This window comes from Bufo gargarizans, chromosome 1, assembly GCF_014858855.1.
Source record: "Bufo gargarizans isolate SCDJY-AF-19 chromosome 1, ASM1485885v1, whole genome shotgun sequence".
NCBI classification, from domain to species: domain Eukaryota; kingdom Metazoa; phylum Chordata; class Amphibia; order Anura; family Bufonidae; genus Bufo; species Bufo gargarizans.
In genome coordinates, this window is record NC_058080.1 from 285,709,445 (window position 1) to 285,733,097 (window position 23,653).

At 44.4% G+C, this 23,653-nt stretch overlaps 1 protein-coding gene across 2 annotated transcripts in view; it reads left to right on the forward strand.

Annotated features, from left to right (window-relative positions):
- SEPTIN11 (septin 11) overlaps window positions 1-23,391 on the forward strand; it is a 124,289-nt gene extending 100,898 nt beyond the window's left edge. The window contains exon 10 of one of the 2 annotated variants that reach the window (XM_044304401.1): window positions 20,849-23,391. In XM_044304401.1, the coding sequence (XP_044160336.1) occupies window positions 20,849-20,864 (16 nt within the window). In that variant the 3' untranslated portion in view covers window positions 20,865-23,391. Of the gene's footprint in view, window positions 1-3,263; window positions 6,560-20,848 lie in introns of those variants that run through there. The other variant, XM_044304392.1, reaches the window with a different exon arrangement.
- The last annotated feature ends 262 nt before the right edge of the window (window positions 23,392-23,653 follow it).

Genomic DNA, 23,653 nt, shown 5'->3' on the forward strand with positions numbered 1-23,653 from the left:
GTTAAACTTTTTTGTAATATACTTTATTAGGGAAAGATGTTTCTTTGTACTAGAAAACAGGGTATAAATAGTCTTCTTAGTAAAGCTCTAAATGAGCGTCGCTAAGGAGAGTCTGTCTTCAGTCTGCTTAGCGCTGAAGACGCCTGTGTGTAAGGGTCTATTCACATGTCCGCAAAATGGGTCCACATCCGTTCAGCAATTTTGCGGAACAGGTGAGGACCTATTTATTTTCAATGGGTCCGGAATGTGCTGTCCGCATTTGCGGATCTGCACTTCCGTTCCACCAAAAAATAGAACATGTCCTATTCTTGTCCACAATTTCTATGAGAGTGCTGGCGATGTGCGGTCCTCAAAATGCGGAACCCACATTGCCGGTGTCCGTGTTTTGTGGATCCCCAAAACACATACTGACGTGTGAATGTAACCTTAGTCAGATAGGCAGGGAGATGAGCAGTGATGGACTCGGGCAGTGATAAAAGGCAGGCTGGAAGCCTCTGAATATTGCACACAGGCGTCTTCAGGGGAACTGAACACAGAAGACAGACTCTCCTTAGCAACACTCAGAGCTTTACTAAGAGGACTCTTTACACCCTGTTTTCTAGTACAAAGAAACATCTTTATCATACATTACAAAAATGTTTAACATCCCTGTCCCTGCACTAAAAAAAAATAACGGAAATTACATTTACACTTTTTAAATAACAAGGGGTTCTGACTACTAGGATCAACACTTACCTGAAGACTTTTTGGTTCAATATTCTAGAAAAAAAGCCAATCTGCCATAATGAAAATTGCAGTCCATTGTGCCAGTATGCCCGTGAAGGATCACCCTGTTAGAGTACGATAGACCAGTGCTCAGTGGAGGAGACTTTTGTGAGGAAAGATTCCGCAAAACTTCATTGCGCTAAATCTCTGGTCATTTTATGCTTAGGAGTGAAGTGGTACTACTCTGTGATTGACAACCCTCCCTGTATATTTTTACCTCCCGTGATATCCATCAATCACTGAGTAGGACCACCCACTAGACTCCCAGTTTTAGACAAAATAACTGTTATATTGAATGTTTTCCCAAAAAGCTATATATCTCAATCTGCTCAGCTCCTCCTAATCTATAACTTGCTGCCTGCAGATTGCACTGCATTTTCAACATGATTGGTTCCCTTTAAAAGGGTTGTCCACCCTCAAGGGCTAGACCTCCCACATTGCTGGATCTGTAAAGTATACTTGCTCCCTACCATGGGTTCCGGCTACTTCTGACCCCCTCTGCTATGGTCTAGTCCTTGCTGGTAAACGTCCTATTTGACAGCTGTCACATGGCTGTTGTAGCCAATGACTGGCTGTTTTGGTGATGTGTCCCCCATGTGTCATGTTACCCAGGGACATGATGTCACAGCTATGGTAGTCAATGGCTACAGCGGCCATTTGACCCCCGTCAAACATGAAGTTTTACAAGCAGTGACCATAGCGTGGCGGTTGGGGGACCGAAGGAGCTGGAACCAGGGGCGGGGAGCAGGCAAGTATGCTTCCCTCCACAGGTCCAACAACATAAGGAGATCTAGCCAAAAGGTCCCCAAAGGTGGACAACTCCCTTAAACTGCTCTGTATGTTGTGTAAAAGGTACAGTTAAAACTAATGCATTTGAAATCTATCCAAATATTGTACGATAATCCTAGGCCTTTGTTCTGCAGTTTCCATTTTACATGTATTTGCCTGTAATGTTGTGGTCTATTTTTAATGTTTGAATGTTAGACCTGTCATCATGGTACTAACAGTGTCATCGGTATACCTACATTATACGTCTATATTTAAGTGTCAAGGTTTTTTATTATATGTTGTTGTCCAACAATATCGTATTTTCTTCACACCAATATGGTAGGCTTTGTTCACAAAGTTAAACTTTATATTTTATTTTTATTTTTTACATGTCTTCATCCTGTACGGATGGAAAGCATTACGGGTATATTCCCAGCCAAGCAAGTGACAGCATATTGTGTTGTGGAGGGTCAATCGAAAGGAGCACTGTGACTCCTTTTGAATTTTTGCTTTTACAGTGCCGCTCCTGTGCAGGTTACAGTGCGAGTACCGTAATTCAGCCCCATTCACTATAAATGGAGCTGAGGTCAAATTGTCTGCACATCACCTGGGATGGGAGCAGCAGTGAGCTTTGGTGCAGGTTCCTGCTATGGTCAGACCCCCATCAAGCAGTAAGTTTGAATGTAGACCTGCCATCCTAGTACTTCCTAGCAATATTCCGTCATTTGCTAAGTTGAGAAAATACCTGAAAAACAAAAACTGCACTATGTGAAAAAGGCTTTACAGTGAAATTCATAAACTAAAGATTTTTCCACGCCTATAATATCTTACACTCTACATGTGGCGTCCTGCAATACAGTGCTCTTAGGTTTCCTGCACTGCTTCTTGGGATCTCCCCTTAAGTACAATAGGATCCAGAAAAGGGAGTCATTGTATATACATGGTCCAGTCCATCACGACAGATTTCAGTACATGTGATGAGCATGTCCTAGTTTAAAAAAAATCTGCCAGATTGCCCTAAGCCCAGGTAGATGTATTACACCAGGCCAATCAGTAACTAGCGTTTGTATGAACACTTGCTAGCGATGATATGGCAGTGTAATATTACCGCTGATTACTGCTCGTTCATTGGGCAATCCTAATCTTTTCACAGGTTTAAAAGTTATCATTTGCCGGCGGCAGATCATGCTGTCTAATTGCGATCTACTACCGGCAAACATCTGGACAGCATGGCAACGAGTGATGGTATAACGATCACTCCTCCCCGAGCTGTGGAGGAGATTGCTGCATGTAATAGCAGCGGTCTCCTCCGCCAGCGAGCAGGCGATTGCCAGGAAGGAACACTTCCTTCCCGACAATTGGTCTGTCTAATGCAGCATTAAGCCGTGCCCATATTTTACGTTTATATTATATAAATGGTTGGCTAAAAGATATAGAGAAATGTAAATTCACGCTTATGTCATTACGAGCACTTTGAACTTGACAGTTAAACATGAGTTTTTATTGAATGAAAAAAAGTGTTATCTGTATTCATTTGTGCCCTGTCCACATAACAGTGCTGACGGCAAGAATCATCCAAAGATGAACATTGTTGCTCTGGTTGTTGGTATTTTTGTTTTGTTTTCTACTTCGCCTTTAATTTGCAGTTCTTCATTGCTAATGTGAGTGTTTTGTATGTTTTCTCCCCTTGTGTGTTTTTGTGTTTTTTTTTTTTTTTCTTTAACTTACAGTGCAAGCTTCACATAAAGTGTGCCGAGCCAAGGATGTCCCAGCATTCACCTGCTTTTTGCAGTAATGTGTCCCTGCCATTTGTGTTCCTTGACACAGACCACTAATTACTCATTTAATGCATCATGTTTGGCTGCCCGTGGGGGAGACTGCGTGCACTCGGACTTAGTTTTGTTGCTGGGAAGCGAATGTTGCCAAGCCTGGCCTGCTCCGAATGGCAGGAATGCGTGCCTATCACAATCGTGCTCCTGCTGGCTAAAATCTGACTAATCCTTGAAGACCTTGCCTGCATGTATTTAGAATGGACCAATCACTGACCAGAGCCGTTACAGGGACATCGCACCACGGTTACAAGTAGCCGCCTGACCAGCGAGCAGTATGCCCATGGCTAATATCCAGTAAATCTGGCAGAATTCAGCGATTAGGTGACTAGATGATGCATTTTCATGTCGGAATCCTTCCCCTCGGATACCAGTGTGAACCATTCCACTTCGCTTTGCACATCTAATTTGCAGAAACCCGTTTTGGCATCTCCACCATTGAAAATGCTTCACACTGGTTAAAAGAGGCCAGACATGAAATGGCAGCCATATGCAACGAAAATGAACGCTGCTAACGGACACGATGATGAGCAGTCACTCGTTAATAAGCTCTTATTTTCTATCTTTTTAATCTCTTGGGAAAATGCTATGGCCTCAGCTTAACGCTTGATACCTTTTTGGTTTCCTTCTGAGCCTCCGATTCAACGCGAAGCTCACTTGTTTGGCAAGGCAGCTGGCTTACTAAGCAACACGACCCTTCCTTTTTATACCAGTATTATCCAGTTGTAATAAATGTCACTTTTCCGTAACCTCACCTTTGTACGTTTACTTCAGAGAGCAGGAGATTTCTCGGTTTGTGTGTGTGTGTGTGTGTGTGTGAAGGAGCTCCTTGACCCCGCACATTACTATTATTATTTTTTTTTCCCAAGTAAACTTTCAACCCTGACATCCAGAGCCCATCTTGTGTTGGCATACATGGTAAGAAATCTGACTAAACTGTGTCTTGTATTCTCTCTCTATGCGGTTCCTTCCCGGACAGCAGCTATCCCAATATGATACATTCCAGGAAGTGGCGACCCATGTTTACCTTTTGACTTCTGGATTTCTTTCTCTTCTGATGCTGTTTTGCCTGATCCCTGTCTGCTCCTAGCTAGGTAGCCTCTTTTCTTGTCTGTAAGCCCACCCGGGTCACGGCTCACCTACTACTGCACCTCCCACTATGCCTGCAGCTGACTCCCCCCCTCACTTGCCAGAATGCATCCAATGCGCTTCTCTTCTGCTTGATATTGCCAGGATGGTGCCTAGTATGTATTTTTGCACTGCCTAAACATGGCTCTGGGTGGTGTTTTATATAGGAAGGACCACTATGCAAGCAGCAACATACAAACCTGCAGGGGCATTGGGATTTACGGGTTTAGCAACGGTTGACGCTTTAGACAGCAAATCAGAAACCAGTTTCCTTCTCATTAGTGTCTAGTCACTCATTACGCCCAGGCTCTTCATGTTGTGTGTGGTGGTTTTGCCTGCTATGCAGTTAATGTACACTTTTTGTATACTTTTTAAGACATGTGCCAAGATCTGTGCCCATTTCAGCACCATTTTTTATAGTATTCTCTTTATATTGTTTGAAAATAACATTTTGATTGGTCTCAGGAATTTTTACCAAAGCTGTATTTTGAGGAGAAAAGTCCAAACCAAAAGCATTGCATTATATATATTATGTGGCATAATTGCTACATTATGTGGTTAAATCTTAATTTTACATGTATTATTTTTTTTTTTGGTACTTGGATATAATTTTTTTAGCATTAAAAAAATGGAGTCTTCCAAGTTGGTGTCTTCTACCAGCCTTAATTCCATGCCATATCCCTGGGCCATGTTTAGCACAATGCCGCTGCACCTGTATGTCTTTCTTTCTGTCTATACTTTTTCCACAGTAGTCCTTGGCTGTGCACGGAGTAAGTGGCTTCGTTCCAATCTGTTTGGATGTGCTTCCCCTGCCCGCATGTAAGTATCTCAGAGGCCTGGGTTTTTAATCTGGATGGATGCTGTAGAATGTGGACTTGTTTGAACAAGAATAAAATAATGTCAGCTTTGTTATTTAGTTACGTCAACCATTCAGCCAGCATGAGGGCACAGAGGGAAGAACTGTACAGTCGTGTCCTTTCACTCAAATGTGCAGTTTTTCTCTTCAGTGATTTGATGGTTGCCTTCAAAAACTCAACATTTTTGTGAGTAAAAAGCCAATGCCCAAAAAATCTGAAGGTACAGAAAACTCCAGTTTTCCAAAAATGTGTTTGTGTTTATAGAAAACAGCAGAATAACTTTGTGTCATGACGGTTATTGAACTTGCTACACGTGGAAAGCTTGTCCTTTGGCAAGTTCCCATAGGCCAGATTTGCCTTGGTTACTGTCCAATTTTACCAATAACTCAGGTTTACTTTTGAGTCTTGCGTTGAGTCTCCTGGTTGCTTTATGCAGGCTCTTTGTGTGGAAAGATAGAGGTAGTGAAGCCAAAAGAAGCCTCTTGAGACACACAAACTAACACCGTAGCAAATATGACACTCGAAACTGCATTCACAAAATATAAAAAGTTCCAAGATCCAATGAGTTATTATAACATTGACTAACCAGGAGCCATTATAAAGCTGAATGCTAACACAACAGCCATGCTTCCATGCGTTCCCACTGCATTGTCTTGGCTCTGCTTGCCTTTGCCTTGTTTCTCATCGCTTCTCCCACTGCAGTGGGTGCAAGTTCTTGGGTCGTCACATTTTCTCATTCTAAAGATACATCCATTGTCCTCACCGCATCTTGTTTTGCAGTGCATTTGGATTAATAAGGTGTATGCCATCTGGAAAGCTTATGGATGCAATTTAAAGCTCACTGTTACTTTTTTTTTATCCTGAACATAAAGCTGTGAACAGCACTAGGAATAATGTAATGTTGTACTTTAATTTTTATATATATTAAATATACCAATAGCCTTAAATTGTAGCTTTAGGAGTTTGAATACCAGTATTGTTCAAAATGTCTTTTTTTCCGTTATTTTTACCTTGCACCCAGTGTTAATGCAGTATTCTAGAATTGATGCATATGGTAGGCACTTGTTATATGTTTGAATTTTTAATGGTGTTTGAACATTTTGTGTATAAACTATAAAACTATATAACTTTTTGAATACCATTTTGTATGTTAGACAGAGGACATGAAAATGTTGCCAGCACATAAAAATATATACTTTTACCCCACCTTGAGACGCGTTTGTCCTTCTTTTTGTATATTCTGTATTCATTTTCACTTCAGGGAACATTATATGTTGATGTGAATGCACATGAGGAATAATTGTCAAGACCAGTCCCCAAGGAAGACAGGAAAAGAAGTATAGTTATATCATCCATAAACTTTTGTTTTCTGCATCTTCCAGATGAAATTTGTAAAAGTGAGCAGTCCATTTGCTTAGGCAACGATGTAAGATGCTGAAATCCTCTCCTGAAAATGTTTTGAATTGAAGGTCTGGCAGGAGTTAACTGGAAGTCCATTTTTGAAAAAAAAAAACTGTATTGGGCTCTCATTAAGTTTTATCCCTCTGCAGGCCATTTTGTGGTATTCAAATAGTAAATGTATACCATGATGGGTACATTCACTTTAATAGGTCAGAGTTCAGGGTTCATCTTTGGTCTCATGTTTGACTTGCTCTCCATTCATTTTGCTTCCAGCTTTTTTGCTGTACAGAATATTGCTGTCTTCTGTTATACTGTCCAGAAAAAGGCAGTAACAAACGAAAAACAGGTCAAACAAGAGCCCAAACTCAGTTTGACACATTAAAGTGAATGTACCCATCATGGTATACATTTAAACACAGTTTTCAGGTATTCAGACTTAACGGAAAGCCCTGTGTGAGGTCTAGGATGCAGTGTGATCCCAGAAGTTAAGGTAGATGGACAGGTAGATAATCTTGCAAATCATCACTAACGATCTTTTGTATGAACGCTCGTTAGCAATGATCTGGCAGTGTATTACTGCCGCCTGTTACCCAATGAACAAGCAAACATTCATTTATCGGGTTCGCATGTTGTTCCATAGCTCTGATTTTGAGGGCAAAGGTAGATTGTTAACCTATGTGCTAATTTATTTAACCTACCAGGCTGGATTCACACTTCCAGGGTCTGTATGCCAGATGTGTCCTGGCAAGACCTCTGATATAATGACCCAAACTCTGGTTTAAAATCCCAATTATGCAGTGAGTTTGGGTCTGTAAACACAGTCAGGCCATGACACATGTCCAGAGTATGTACTCCAGAATCTAGCCATAGAAAACTAATTTCTCGTGCTTTTTTCCATTGGGGGACACAGACCATGGGTATAGCTTAGAGGTATTAGTAGGAGGGACACTATGCAAATGAAAGAGCTCCTCCTCCTCGGGCTATACCCCCAGACTCCACCAGGAGGAACTCAGTCTTTGCTTAGTGTCTGGTGAAGGAGGTTGACACTCTCTGATTCTACTCCTTTTTGTTATTTTTATTCTAGATGGGGACACAGGTCGGCATGGCGCCTTCCTGGTCCCCCGTGGAGTGCCCGCCGCCGTCTTTGGGACGTTGCCTGGCTGCCTCCATTTCCCCCCAAGAAGATAAGTGGATCCGGGCTCGACCTGTTAGCTCCGGAATCCCACCAGCTGCTGGGACGCCTGCTGCCTACCCTCCTCCAGAGCACTGTTCTCCTGGATTGGAGTCAGAAGTCTGAAGAGGCGCATCCCTGCTGGTCTGGACATCGAGGGAGCATGCTGAGCAGATAGGTGTTGCACAATCCCTCCCCCTCCCTCTGTGTCTATTTGTCTGTGGCTGCCTGGGTGAGCTTGAAGAAGGATCCTGATGGGGCACTTTCTTCATTTTGGCACTGGAGTACTGGCATCTCTTCCCCTTAAACTGTGGGCTTCAGCGCTTCTCTCGTCGGGCCTTGCCTGCTGCGCTCCCTCAGCGCCCGCCGGCAGGCCGCTCCTCCACGTGGTGCGCTTATTTTCGCGCATATTTTCGCGCTCACGCATATTTTCGCGCGCGCGCTTATTTTTCGTGCGCGCGCTTATTTTCGCGCGCTTTTTTCGCGCCATAATGACGCGTTAGGGGAGGCGGAGCCTCGGCATGCCGCTCTGACTCTCCTTACACCGGAGACTCTGTTTGCTCATGGCCGTGCAGCTCCTCATCACTCTACTCCGTTTTGTGCCAGGCAAGCTGGTAGCTCAGTGGTACTGCTGCTGTTGCCCCATGTCCAGGCTTTCTGAGTTCAAAGCCCCTTTCAGCCTTCAAAAATTGTTTATATTATTCTAGATGGGGACACAGGTCGGCATGGCGCCTTCCTGGTCCCCCGTGGAATGCCCGCTGCCGTCCTTGGACGCTGCCTGGCTGCCTCCATTGCCCCCCAAAGAAGACAAGTGGATCCGGGCTCGACCTGCAGCTCCGGTATCCCACCAGCTACTGGGTCTCCTGCTGCCACCCTCCACCAGAACACTGCACTCCTGGACAAGGAGTCAGAAGCCTGATGAGGTGCATCCCTGCTGGTCCTGGAGTCGAGGGAGAAGTTCTGCAGGAGCAGATAAGTATTACCTGCATCCCTGCCTTACCCCCCTCCTCCACCCTCCTCCACGTCCCTGGGGGCCTGCGGTCCCCGCTTGGGCATCTGCCATGTCCAGCGCGGCCGCTAAATTGGTCTTAGTCACCAAGGCAACCATGTCCTTTAATCCTGTGGCGCTAACGACTCCATCTCTCTGTGGTCCCCACAGTGGGTGACTGACTACGAAGAGGCAGCGTGAGCGGCAGCATCCCACCTCGGATGTCTCTGTCTCTCCACCCCCCTCACCTCGCCGGTGGCGCTTGCGGACTGCTCTTCCCCCTCCCTAGGGAGAGTACTCCGAAGGAGAATTATCCGGCTCGGACGAGCCACGTCCTTTTTGGACTATAGGGCATTTTCAAATCCTGTGACGCCAACCACCTCTCTAAGTGGTTTTCCACAGAAGACGCCCGAATACTAACAGGGAGCGTGAGCAGCAGCATCCCTCCTCGGATGGCTCTGGCTCTCCCCCCCCCCCCCCCCCCCCTCGTCTAGAGGCGCGTTCGGGCGACTCTCCCCTCCCTTAGGGAGCGCAAGTCTGAAGGAGAATTTCCGGCTCTGATTAGGTCATGGAGCGGGACCCCTCGCCTAAGCTCTCCACCAGGGTGGCTGACTTAGTGGTGACTGTCCGAGACACCTTTATTCTCCAAGGGGATTCTCCTCCTTCCACTGGTCAGGAGTTCCCCCTTTTTCCGTCCAGGCAGTCGGAGACTACCATGTTCCCGGTCCATGAGGGATTTTTCCGCGGTCATGTCCAGGGCCTGGGGTGGTCTTAATAAGGTTCTCGACCACCCAGCGCATGAATATACTTTCCTTTCCCTGCTGACGGCGAGGAGAGGTGTCTCCTCCCCCTAAGGTGGATCCTCCGGTGGCCGGATTAGCCAATTATGTGGCCCTTCCTGTCTTAGTCAGTTCCTCTTTCCAGGATGCTGTAGACAGACGCATAGACTCTCTTCCAGGTCCTTTTTTCGCTGGCAGCGCGTCCCTGTGACCTACCTTTCACTCAGCAGGGGTAGCCAGTGCTCTCTCGGTGTGGTTACAACACCACCACCAGGAACTGGCGGTACGAGATGCGGCTACTAACACACTGGAGTTGGTTCTCCAGATGTCTCAGGCTTCTAACATTCTTTGCGAAGCTTCTAGGGACATTGTTTCCCTCTTTGCCCGCAGGTTGGCCATCTGTCACTCAGCGCGAAGAGATCTGATTGAAGGTGTGGGACGCTGACGCCTCCACCAAGCGTTCCCTTGCTAATCTCCCCTTTGGGGTTTCCAGGCCTTGTGGGGATCAGCTGGACGAGTTCGTCTCTGCATGCCTTTTGCCGTTTCTCATCTGGTAGGCCGTCGCCTGCTTCCTCCGCCGGGGGTCTCAGGTCGCCCGCAAAGAGGCCTTCCTTTGCACCAGCCTTCCCGGCACTAGAGGGCCCAGTCAGCCCGCCCTGCTGCTCCTAGGCCTATCACATGTCCCGATTGCGGAATCCCACCATCGATTCCTGCGCTTCACCATTATGGGTCGACACTGTCAGTTTGTCGCCCTTCCTTCGGGTTGGCGACCACCCCGCGGGTCCTTGCCACGGTCCTGGACCGCTCATGGCGCTTCTTCGTACCAGGGGCATTCCTTTGCTGCCCTGTCGGGACGATATCCGGATAGAGGCCCCCCTCTCTACCGCAGACCACGGACAGCGTCCGGATCACTGTTCAGACCCTGGAACGGTTCGGCTGCCTGGTAACTTTCCCAAACTCCTGCCTCTTCCCGTCCCAGAGGCTCTCCTTCCGGAGGGTGATTTTGGACACCTCGGCTGCCAAAGTATTCTACCAGCCTTCAAGTCCTCCCAGGTCCAGGGGGCAGTGTCGCATCTGCTGCGCTCCCCGTGCCTCTCCATTCGGGAATACTGGCAGGTCCTGGGTCTTATGGTAGCCTCTTTCGAGGCCTTTCCATATGCCCAGTTTCACACTCGCCTGGCGCAACAGGAGATCCTTTACCTTTCAGCGGGTTCGGGCAGTTCTCCCTTGGTGGCTGTTCCCAAAGAACCTGAGGTCGGGGAGTTCCTTTCTCGCATTCTCCTGGACGATCGCCGCCACCGATGCCAGCATCCTGGGTTGGGGGGGCGTTTTCCAGTCTCGCACGGTTCAAGGAATTTGGCCGACGGCAGAGTCTCGCCTTCCAATCAACTTTCTGGAATTGAGGGCGATTTTTTTCCGCTCTCTCTCTCCTATTGGACCTCTCTCCTTGCGGGCCTCCCAGTGCGGGTTCAAACGGGCAATGCCGCGGCCGTGGCCTATATCGACCATCAGGACGGGACCCGCAGCCGGATGGTGATGCAGGAGGTGAAGTGAATTCTGACGTGGGCGGAGACTCACGTTCCGGTGTTGTCAGCAGTTTGCATTCCAGGAATGGACAACTGGACAGCGGACTTTCTAAGCCACAACACGGTGGATCCAAGCGAGTGGTCTCTGCATCCAGAAGGGTTCGAAGAAATCTGCCACAGATGGGACCGTCCGGATGTGGACTTAATGGCGTCCGGGTTCAACAACAAGATCCCAGTGGTCCTGGCTCGCGCCCGAGATCCGGAGGCGTACGGATGGATGCGCAGGTGTCTCCGTGGCAGGACTTCAGCCTCCTCTGTTTTCCTCTCCTACCAAAGGGTCTACGCCAGTTCGAGGCGGAAGGGACTCCGACCGTTCTCATCACCCCAGAGTGGCCTCGCCGCGCGTGGTTTTTCGGACGTGGCTCGGTTGCTGGCGGACGCCCCATGGCCTCTTCCCGACGGACAGGACTTACTGTCTCAGGGCCCGTTCTTCCACCGGAATTTGCGGTCTCTTCGTTTACCGGCGTGACTGTTGAAACCGCCATCCTGATAAAGATGGGGTTCTCGGATTCAGTGGTTAGGACCATGATCAGTCCGGGGAAGTCTTCTTCCTCCCGGATTTACTATCGTACCTGGATGGCCTTCCTAGCCTTTTTTGAGGGTTCGGGGTTCCCTCCCCTTCGGTTTTCCATCTTGATGGTACTGTCTTTTCTTCAGTCTGGGCTTGTGCAGGGACTGTCGCTTAGTTCCCTGTAAGGTCAGGTTTCGGCGCGGGCCGTCAGAGGTCCCTTGCTCTTAAGGGTCCGGTGGTGACCTTTCTTCGGGGGTGGCGCATTCGGTTCCCCGTATGTTCCCCCTTTGTCTCCTTGGGATCTCAATTTGGTTCTGCGCGCTCTGCAGTCGGCTCCCTTCGAGCCTTTGAGGAGGGTCTCTCTGACTGTTCTCATCTGGACTTCCTTGTGACCATAGCTTCTGATACAGCTACATAGCGTAGTGATTAAAGTTCTGGGCTATTATGCAGTGGCTGTGAGTTCACGTCCCATCACGAGCTTTTAGGTCAGACTGGTGTCGAAGCTGGCCGCTCTTTCCTGTCAGGAGCCTTAATGGTTTTCCTCCAGGATTAAGTTGTGCTCCGTCCAGTCCCCTTCTTTTTGCCCAGGGTGGTCTCTCCCTTCCGCCTTGATGAGGATCTTGTCCTGCCTTCCTTTTGTCCTTCTCCGGCTAACCCCAAGGAACGCACTCTGCATTCCCTGGATGTTGTACGGGTCCTGAAGGTGTGTCTCGCGGCTACTGCTTCCGTCCGCCGTTCTTGGCGCTCTGGATCTGCTTGGCTATTTCCGCGGCTTGTCACGCTTGTGGTGGAGTTCCCCCGGCTAGAATTGCCGCTCACTCCATTGGGGCGGAGGGGGCTTCCTGGGCAAGACGCAGTCGTGCCTCTGCGTCTCAGCTGTGTACGGCGGCCACCTGGTCGTCCTTGCATACCTTTGCAAATTTTTGTCAGTTGCATTCACTGGCTTCGGCTGATGCGGCTTTGGCCGCAGGGTTTTGCAGGCTGTGGTTCCTGTTTGACCGTTGGGGCGTTCCTCCTGGCGGTGCTGATATTTTTTCCCACCCCATGGACTGCTTTTGGACGTCCCATGGTCTGTGTCCCCCAATGGAAAAAAGCACGAGAAAAGGAGATTTTTGTGAAACTCGCCTGTAAAATCTTTTTCTCGTCTTTTCCATTGGGGGACACAGCTCCCACCCATTATTCCTGTTGCAGGAGGGGTCTTTAGTTCAGTTTTTCTGTTTCTGGTTGGACCTTATGGCTTGGTCCGATGGTTTCCATGATTTTTTCTTGCTCCTTCTCCTACTGCTTGTGCAACGCCTGAGTTCCTCCTGGTGGAGTCTGGGGGTATAGCCCGAGGAGGAGGAGCTCTTTCATTTGCATAGTGTCCCTCCTACTAATACCTCTAAGCTATACCCATGGTCTGTGTCCCCCAATGGAAAAGACGAGAAAAAGATTTTACAGGTGAGTTTCACAAAAATCTCCTTATTGTGACTAACGGGTCAATACTTAAAAGGATCTTGTTGGTATGTGATCATATTAATCCATATTTCTGCAATGTTTTCCAGACTTCCATAAAAAGTCGTTGTGAAACATGGCAACAAATGAACCTATCACACAAAATTTTACCGTAAAATATAGTCAAATCTGTATCTCTACATATAGTCTGGATTATCTGTTAAGTTGGATTCAATCTTTTGAATTTAATATTTCATCTGTTGCTGGGTGCCAGTGACATAATGTGTCTGGTGCCATTATAGCGTTATTGAGGGATAGCGTCAGTGATATTATGCAGTACCTGGTGACAGGGAGAATGCCATTATAGCATTTTTGCCAGAGCCATTGAGCCTCCTTTCACTGTCAAAAAATAAGAAAGACTAGGAAAATGTCTTATCAACTATAATTGTTTAATCTGGGTGTCTTCTTAAGCGGCTAACAACTGACGTGTTCAGTTGGCTTCAGAGTGATAGAAAGCTGAAGCAACTTTCCGGTTTGCACGGCAAACTTTCCCCATCATATTATTGAAAGTGACTGGAAAGTATAGAGAGCTGAAGGATGACGATATTTGGCCCAGTTCCATTTAACTTAACCCAATTTGTTGTTTTAGATGTTAATTCGTTTTAGGGTCCTGTTACACAGTCCAGTGCCAGACCAATAATGAGTGCTAGTCAACAATATACAAGTCAATCGGTGCTTGTTTAAAGGGCTTTACACCCGATCCGATGCAAAGTGAAAATGGAACCAACAATCATTATAACTGTTCGTCCCCCTTTCACTTTTCATACAGTCAGCAGAACATCCCATTTACACAGGGCGATGAAACAAAGATTTAAGTGCTGCATGAAAGATCTGATCGCCTGACAAACCATCCTTTTTCTTGTTTGTTGGGTGATCAATGGAACCTTTACACGAGCCAGTTATTGGGAACCAGCATTTAGAAGTACAAACGTTTGTTCCCCATACATGTTCCCCACAACTGATCCTTGTTCCATGTAAAGGGACCTATATAAGTGGCTGTAAGATAAGGAAACAAAATGTTAGGTTAGTTTCACATCTGCGGCATAGCTCCCTGGCAGGCTGTTCTGGCAGAGAACAGCCTGACTAATTTCTCATGATGCAGCATTGCCGGATTCCATAGACTATAATGGCATGCGGCTGTTCCCTGGCAAATATGCTGGGATTTAGCGGGACAAAAACCGCTGCACGCAACTGTTTTAAGGCCAGAAGGTTCCCGGCATTCTCTGCCAGAACAGCCTGTCAGAGAGCTTTGCCGCAAATGTGAAAGTAGCCTAATTTTTTACTGGCAGTGTTCAGAATACATATTTGATCAAATCTATGAGCTAAACTCCTCAATATTGAAATTGCTACTTCATAAAGGAAAGGTCATGGAATTATGGAAATCTTTGGATCGATAGACATAATAATGATATGCATATGATAAAATATTCAAAACATCTTTACTTATTCAGTATAGAGTATGAAACCATTCCTTGGCATGCTATCAATAAGGTTATTCATGATATTAGGCACGTAAATCATCAAGATCCACTGCTAGCAGTTTCCTTTGCAATTGCCGACCAATGATGTCCCATAAGTGCTCAATGGGAGACAAGTCTAGACACGATGCAGGCCATGGTAGCATCTTTAGGCTGCTCACAGTAGCACAAGCAAAATGCGGCCTAGTATTATGTTGAAGAATGGCTCCTGGGACACTTCAGATGAATGGTTGTACCAGTGGATTCACAAGCAAATCAATGTAATGCTGAGCTGTTGGTGTACCTGAAACTAAGACTACTACTACCATACGTTATGTCACCCCACACCATTATCCTGGGAGTAGGACAGGTGTAATGTTCCTTTGTGAAGACCTCTTCATGGCATAGCCCACATTGTCTCCAGACCAATCTTTGGCTATCATTGCATCCGAGACAAAAGCAGGACTCCTCACTGAAGAGCATAGACCTTTACTTCAGCTTCCATTAGGTCCCTTTCACACGAGCGTGATTTCCGCGCATTGCACCTGCACTGAATCCTGACCAATTCATTTCTATGGTGCTTTGTACATGAGCGGTGATTTTCACGCATCACTTGTGAGTTGCGTGAAAATCGCAGCATGTTCTATATTGTGCGTTTTCCACGCAACGCAGGCCCAATAGAAGTGAATGGGGCTGCGTGAAAATCACAAGCATTCGCAAGCAAGTGCGGATGCGGTGCGATTTTCACGCACGGTTGCTAGGAGACGATCGGGATGGAGACTCGATAATTTTATTATTTTCCCTTATAACATGCTTATAAGGGAAAATAATAGCATTCTGACTACAGAATGCATAGTACAGTAGCGCTGGAGGGGTTAAAAAAATAAACAATTTAACTCGCCTTAATCCACCTGCTCGCGCAGCCAGCATCTTTTCTGTCTCTTTCTTTGCTGATTGCAGTCAATGGACCTGTGGTGACGTCACTCCGGTCATCACATGATCCATCACCATGGTAAAAGATCATGTGACGGACCATGTGATGACCGGAGTGACGTCACCACAGGTCCTTTGACTGCAATCAGCAAAGAAAGAGACAGAAAAGATGCCAGCTGCGCGAGCAAGTGGATTAAGGTGAGTTAAATTTTTATTTTATTTTTTAACCCCTCCAGCGCTATTGTACTATGCATTCTGTATTCATAATGCTATTCTTTGCCCTTATAACCATGTTATAAGGGAAAATAATACAATCTACAGAACCCTGATCCCAAGCCCGAACTTCTGTGAAGAAGTTCGGGTACCAAACATGCCGATTTTTCTCACGCGTGTGGAAAACGCATTACAATGTTTTGCACTCGCGCAGAAAAATCGTGCATGTTCCCACAACGCACCTGCACCTTTTACCGCAACGCCTGTGTGAAACCAGCCTCACTGTCTTGCTGTACACCATGTTAACCTTTTGAGAGGAGTGGCATAGGGTCAATGGAACTCCTGTAGCCGGATGTCTGGCTCGTAGCCCATTGTGGTGCAAGCACTTTCTGATGATTTGTGTAGACACTGTTTGCCACCCTAGGGTTGGGATGTGACAGACAATTTTACTTGCAGTATAGAATGGATCACTAAGTGCCATTCTTCTAATCAGGCGATCAGTCAATGCAGAGGTTCTTTTCTGTGACCTCTTACTGTAATTCTAGTTCGTTGTCATTCTCCCAACCAACGGAACACACAACATTGAATAGACATCTCGGCCTAGGCGCATAGTGATCTGCTAGAATGATAAACCAAGGTCTCTCGGTGCAAGGATGTCGTCCCTGTCAGTTTTACGACAAGTAGCCATAATTCGCACAATCATCCCACACAAATTGATCCGATTTAGTAGGTTTCATGTGACTAAAAAAACGTTGCCTTCAATCTCTTTTATGCCTCTCCTACTTGCCACAGATTGGAGCTAGGTGCTTGAAATTTGATCATCTGCAGATCTTAGCAAAACCTGCTGCTTCCTCGATTTGCATAACCTTATGGCTTGTCTTTCTTGGTGTTGCAATTTCAATGTTGAGTGTATAGTTAAGGTACATAGGATAGCTTGACTGCATTCAGGATGGCCAATGGTCATCTACCCACATATGGCTGCCCATGCTACGATACTCCAAAGTCTTAGTATGTATCACTATAAACAATAACTACAGCTGACAAAGGGGATGTGTCACTTTAGCAAATAACATTCATTATGTAGAAAAAGTTAATACAAGCTACTCACTAATGTATTATTATCCATATGGCTTCCATCGCTGGCAGGATTCATTTTTCAATCACATTATACACTGCTTGTTTCCATGATTATGACCTCCCTGAAATCCATGCTATAGAAAAAAAGCACCTGCCTATGCACACTCCCGGGGTCTCATCCACCAGAGAGGCCTTTTCCTATAATGTGCAAGCACGACCACCGCTGCTGGATTTCAGGTAGTTCGTAACCATGGAAATGAGCAGTGTATAATGTGATGGAAAAATGAATCCAGCCAGCGAAGGAAGCAATATGGCAGGCATGGGCAACCTGCGGCTCTCCAGCTGTTGTAAAACTACAACTCCCACCATGCCCTGCTGTAGGCTGATAGCTGTAGACTGTCTGGGCATGATGGGAGTTGTAGTTTTGCAACAGCTGGAGAGCCTCAGGTTGGCCATCCCTGCAATATGGTTAAGAATACATTAGAAAGTGCTTTGTATTAACTTCCTCTACAGGATAAATGCCACTTGCTGAAGTGACACAACCCCTTTAAGTGACTCAACAGTTTGGGGGACACTTCAGAAAAAGCATGACTCATGCACATTTATGAGCCTCTTGATGTCTAGAATTTGCCACAGGTTTTTGGCAAAATCTAGACCTAAAGGGCCAGATTTATCATTACTCTGACAGCTCACTCCACTTTCACATATGGCTAAAGTCAGTTTTAGCCAAGTCAGATTTATGATCGGCCCTTTAAGACTGTAATAAATGTGGTTTGATGGTAGCAGTTTATCCGTCAGTAAGCAGCTTTACAAAAATATCCCGTCTTTACGAAAAAGTTGCATGTTCTATTAAAAAGTCTCATAAGATAAGCATGGTCCTCACTGGAACTGTTTAGCAGTTTTAGCGATTGCGCAAAAATTTGTGAATTTTTCACTCCATTATTCTGACTTGAGCTAATGATAAATCTGGCCCAAAGTATGTTAAAGGGGTTCTGCACTTTGTTTAAACTGATGATCTAGCCTCTGGATAGATCATCAGCTTCTGATCGGCGGGGGTCCGACACCCGGGACGCCCTCCTTCTAACTGTTTGCCGCTGGCCAAGTGACATCACGCCTTGTATCAACTGGCCTGGGCGGGGCTAAGCTCCATTCAAGGGAACGGAGCTTAGCCGCCCCCAGGCCAGTGTTACTAGTCGTGACGTCACTGGGCCTGTGGTAAACAGTGAGAAGGCCGCTGCCTTCTCAAACAGCTGATCGGCGGGGGTTCCGGGTGTCGGACCCCCGCCGATCAGATGCTGATGATCTATCCAGAGGATAGATCATCAGTTTAAACAAAGTGCAGAACCCCTTTAAAGTATTTTATTTCCAGATTTTGACAAGACAAAATGCACTGCTGCATGTTTGATATGTCTGTCATGCATATTGTATGTTTTCATTGTGTTTTACACACACATACATATATCGACACATTACAAATAGAGAACTTGGAGGTTAAAACTTGAAGGAAACCTTTTTCTATAGGAACACTGATGATGCAGTGCAGTTATGTCAGATTTTTGCTTGGTTTTTAACTGCCCTAGTGTATAGTAAGCAGCTTTTAAAGGATTGCCACAATAAGGCCCCTTTTGACTATTACACTACAAAAAGATTTAATATTTTTTTTTTTATAACATGGCCCATAGGTCTGTCCTAACCTTCTTTCACCAGATCTTTGTCAAAAGGGATTATGTTCAATTTTCAGTTGAATTTCAAAAATACAAATTCAAAATACATGTTGGAGACTACCATTTTAAACTGTGCATACAGTATTTACCAGGTATTGTAGTAAATTGGAAGATACCCATGAAGGTAAGTTTCCATGATACAGTTCCACCTTCTACAAAAAGAAATGTATGGTCTCTTTACTTTCACGAGTTGTTCGCTAATCTGTGATTTATGATGAACAGTATGTGTAACATAAAGTACAACTGATGGGCTTTTTGCCTGGTTATTAAAATTACCCCAGAAAAGATCATTTGTCTTGTATGTATTATTTTTTTTTCTTGATCTTGAGAAATGAACAATGAGTTTTTCCAACCAAGCACAGGAATGAAAAGATAACCTTATATAACGTAATGGCAGCTAAATATGCCTTTTAAAGGCCATGTTGGTTTTAACTGGCCTAGTATAAAATCTTGTGTGACCCATCAAATAATGACTAAATGGAATAAAAAAACATTATAAAATTCTGGGAAAAGATATATTTCCCCTGGTAATACCTATACCATAACTTGGAGTTACCATTATTATTATTTTTCTTTTCTTTTCTTTTTTTTTTGTAGGCCAAAAAGCATAGTTTTAAATAATATATGTAACCAACAGATGTCCATCAAATAGTCACAGGTTTTTTTTTGTTTTTTTTGTTAGTACAGCTACTGACAGACAATCTGTTAAAAATTCGATCTAATAAGTTGGATCCTTTGCCCAATGATCTAACATATTTATTTATTTATATATATATATATATATATACACACACACAACGGAGAAAAATCCAATGAACCCAGCTTTCAAAAAATATTAAAAAAAACATCCTTTATTGTTCCATAAGTATAAAATCCAAGAGAGACACCAAGTCTACGCGTTTTCAGGTCAAAGACTATTAATAATGTCTTTGACCTGACACGCTTGGTTGGATTTCTGCTGTGTTCCTGGCAATACCCGTGCTTCCATTGTGTATGCAGGTGAGCTTGGCTACTATCTTTCTTCTTTCACGTTTATATACATATATACAGTATGATGTGTGGCCCATTGCCATCCAATTGTACATTATTTTGCCACTTGGCCTGCATAAGTGGGGGCAAAAAAAACTCAAAGCATGATGCCTATGGTAGCATGTTTAGACCAAAGCCAGATGGTATCTGGGTCCATGCAGTACCAGCAAATGTTTGCACACATCTCTTTGTAAGGCTTTTACCATTTTTAAAGAGGAAATCAATGAAGCTGGTGGGTTTACAAGATGCATTTTCTGAATATCTGATATGGATCAGCAGATATTGGTATTGTGTGCTGTGCATCTGTTTTTATAATTCATTGGTTAAAGGGGTTTTCCATTAATAGCGAGTTACATGTGGGCAGTTGATAACTGCAAGATTTGTGGAGGTTCAAACGATGGGACCATCATCTGTCCTAAAGAACGGGGCCCCCAAGTCACCCATTTGAATTGAAGGATAGACGAGTATATGCACCGCCTGTCCACTGGATAACTTGCTATTACTTGGAATTTTCCAATATTTTCTTATTCATGGACTATCCTCAGGATAGGCTATCAATACCTGATTGGTGGGGGTCTTAATCAAACATCTAATTGGCGGGGATGCTTTGAGTCCTCCACCCACCAAACTGATATTGATGACCTACTGTATCCTGAGGACAGTTCATCAATATTAAACACCCAGAAAACTCTTTTAAATGTATTAGTTTTTTTTTATGAATGCAATTAAAGGGTTGTTTTCCGCAAATGGGATGTTCTTTCTTTTTTTTTTCTTCCTAGAAACAGTATCTCCCTTGTCAATGACCACACACCCATTCCAGTATCGCGGAATACCAAAAAAGCAATCCACGTACAAAGGTGGTTCTGTTTCTAGGAAAAATGCAGACTTTTTTTTTTTTTTCTAACATCAGACAACCTATTCCGTTATAATTTCTAACAATAACCCTATGGTTTCACTCTTTTCTTTTCCCTTCCATGCAAATCACTCTAGATTACTTTACTGAGCTGGTTGGCCAACATGTCATTTTTCCAGTTACTGTTGAGCTTCAAGCTAACTTCTAGTTCAACAGCTGAAGGCTCACGGTTGGTGTTGCAGATTGTACCCTGTTCTTCAACATTTTTCTCTCTCTTTTCTGTAGCTTCTTCTTTCTATAACCAGCCTGTTGACAGTCCTACACCTTTCCTGTAATGGACAGTAAGGGGAACAGAAGAGCAGCAGTCTAAGGGTACATGCACCCTTTGGAAGATTTGCCTCATGACTTGTACCATTGTTCTTCCTTACGTATACTTTTTGTGGATTACTTGTTCCTGTGTATTGGGGACTGAGTTTGCTTGCTCACTGAAGTGTGTCATGGTTGTAAGTTTCTGATACAATGGATATACTATTGCATTGCAAGTCCTCTAAAGACCCAATAGGCAGGTAATGTCCAGAGACTAAAGATCTGACCAGCTTCTGGTCTCTAAGGATGACTGTCAGCAGTACCTAGTAACATGGGGGAACACGTGCCTGCAAGTTTTTTTTGGACAATTTTCATATGGTGTATATTCGTGTTAAAAGTGGCGTGTAAACTGTGCTCATGTCATTCTGTAAGCTACAGTAATCGGTCGTAAGTTGCTGTGGTTTTGGTGAAGGTTAGTGCCTCAGACCAGTGTTATTTTATTATTGGTGATTTACTTTATATTTATGATATATTTATATATAATAAGATTACTCCTATCATGGTTCTGCTATTTCAACAAAGGGCATAGTCCCCCAGATTTTTTTACTGGTGTTGTGTTTTTTTTTTTTTTGTTTTTTTTAATTAGTTCATCCTTACTCTCTTACCTCTGACCCCATTGAATAACGAGGGATAAAAAAAGGTAAAGTTTGTCATTTGGTTCAGACACCTGATGACTTTAGATTTTCCACATTTTACTTTGCAAACAAAAAAGCCAAATGGGTTTAAACCCAAGTGATGTCACTGTGTTATCTAGATTTTAATCTCAAGAGGTAAAAAAACAACAACTTTTGGCATCAGTATAAATGCCATCTGTATTACAATATTTGCCTGATATTTATTATTTCATTTTAGATAGTTGGTATGAAATTACAGATTTATTTTATGCCCTGATGTTTATGCAAAGATCACTTTAAAGCTAGTATTGCTAGAGCCTTTAATATTTCTATCACAATTCATATATTTGCAACGTATGGTATGGAAGACCATTTCAGGGACTTGAATTACATTATGAATTATTTTTGGTGTTTAATATACAGGGTTAATAAAACCTGGGTAAATGTTTTGATGTCTTTAGGTTAAAATCCAAATTTCAATTTGGTTGTCATGCTGCTGAGAACAAACTCTAGGGCAGGGCCAAGAAACTTGTACATCTTTATCTAGGACCATCCTGCATAGGCTGGCATAAGAGGGAATAGGGTGAATTTAGACATTCAGGGATTAGTCTTATTGGCACAGCTCCTCATAGCACCATGGTATGAAGCTGTACAGCCTCGACTGGACTGTATATAGGAAGATATTCTGTTCTAGAAGCACCAGCTACACAGTTTGATGGAACATCCCTATAGGGATTTTTTCCATGTGAAATAGGATATACAGTTGGTTCTAAAACTGTAGAACAACTAGCAGTACAGTAAAGATGGTGAACATCTGAGGGTTATCTTATTTTTATTTATTTTTTAACCTACCTTGTGAGCAAGTCAGTGAATAACTATAGGGCCCATTAAAGATGTTGGAGAAGAAGAAGAAGATTCTTCCATTAAAGATGTTGCCTGAGATAAGAAAAAAGTCAATGGGGCTGAGCTGCAAATGCCAACAAAGCCTATGGAGAATTTGGGGGTTGTTTTCTAGGGGGGAAAAGATCAAACCCTTGTTTCTAATCTTTCATTATGTATTAAGGCTGTATTAGATACAGCGATTCTGTAGGCAATTGTCAGGAGGGAAGCGTTTCTTCCCGGCAATTGCCTGCTCATTAGTGAAGGAGACTGATGCTCATGCAGTGATCTCTTTCTCAGTATGGGGAGGAGCGACGATTAGACAGCGCGACCTGCTGCCGGCAAACAATGATTTTTAAACATTCCAATTGCCCAATCAACAAGCAAACCCATTGATCGAGTAAAGTAATTGGCTCCAGTTTTACACTGTCAGATCATTGCTAACGAGCGTTCCTGCGAGCGCTCATTAACGATACACTGGCCAATGGTCTGCCAGTTCAATACAGGCTGGCTTTACAAGCATTGACAAGTCTGTTTCTGAATTGAAAGACAGTTAATCAATTTCAGGAATTAGCTTATGTTCTTGAAATGAGCGTAACTGATAATACTATCCTTGATAAAACAAGGCATCAGTCATCCAGATACCTAAAGGAATGCTTATTTAGCTACAAGACATATGCAACTGAGCTCACTAGTGGTAAGTCACTTGTTTTAAGTCATTGTAGATGTACCTACAGTAGATATCATACTTTTTTCAGCAGATTTTGTCACTGACAATCTCATGTCTATGGGTACAATCCATAGGGTCTTAGGAGGGAATTTATCATTCCCCTACTCATAGATTTCATATTGGCGCATGGACTGCCAGAGGAGGCATGTCATCTGACAAATCCCTATGCCTCCTCTAGCAGCATAGGACCCATCAAAACTGGCTTAGTACATGTCTGTCTTGATGAATCAGAGCCATAATGTTTTCGTCAAGTATGGTAAATGTAGAAAGGAAACCGCGGCACTCCAAGGTCTTCAAACAAAGTTACGTGTTTATTCCCACCAGGCAAGCAACGTTTCGACTCGGTCTTTTTCTTTTGCTTGAAAAAGACTGAGTCGAAATGTCGCTTGCCTGGTGGGAATAAACACATAGCTTTGTTTGAAGACCTTGGAGTGCTGCGGTTTCCTTTCTACATTTGCTATACATCTAGGAGTCCAATAAGCCAGGATTCAACACTGCTGA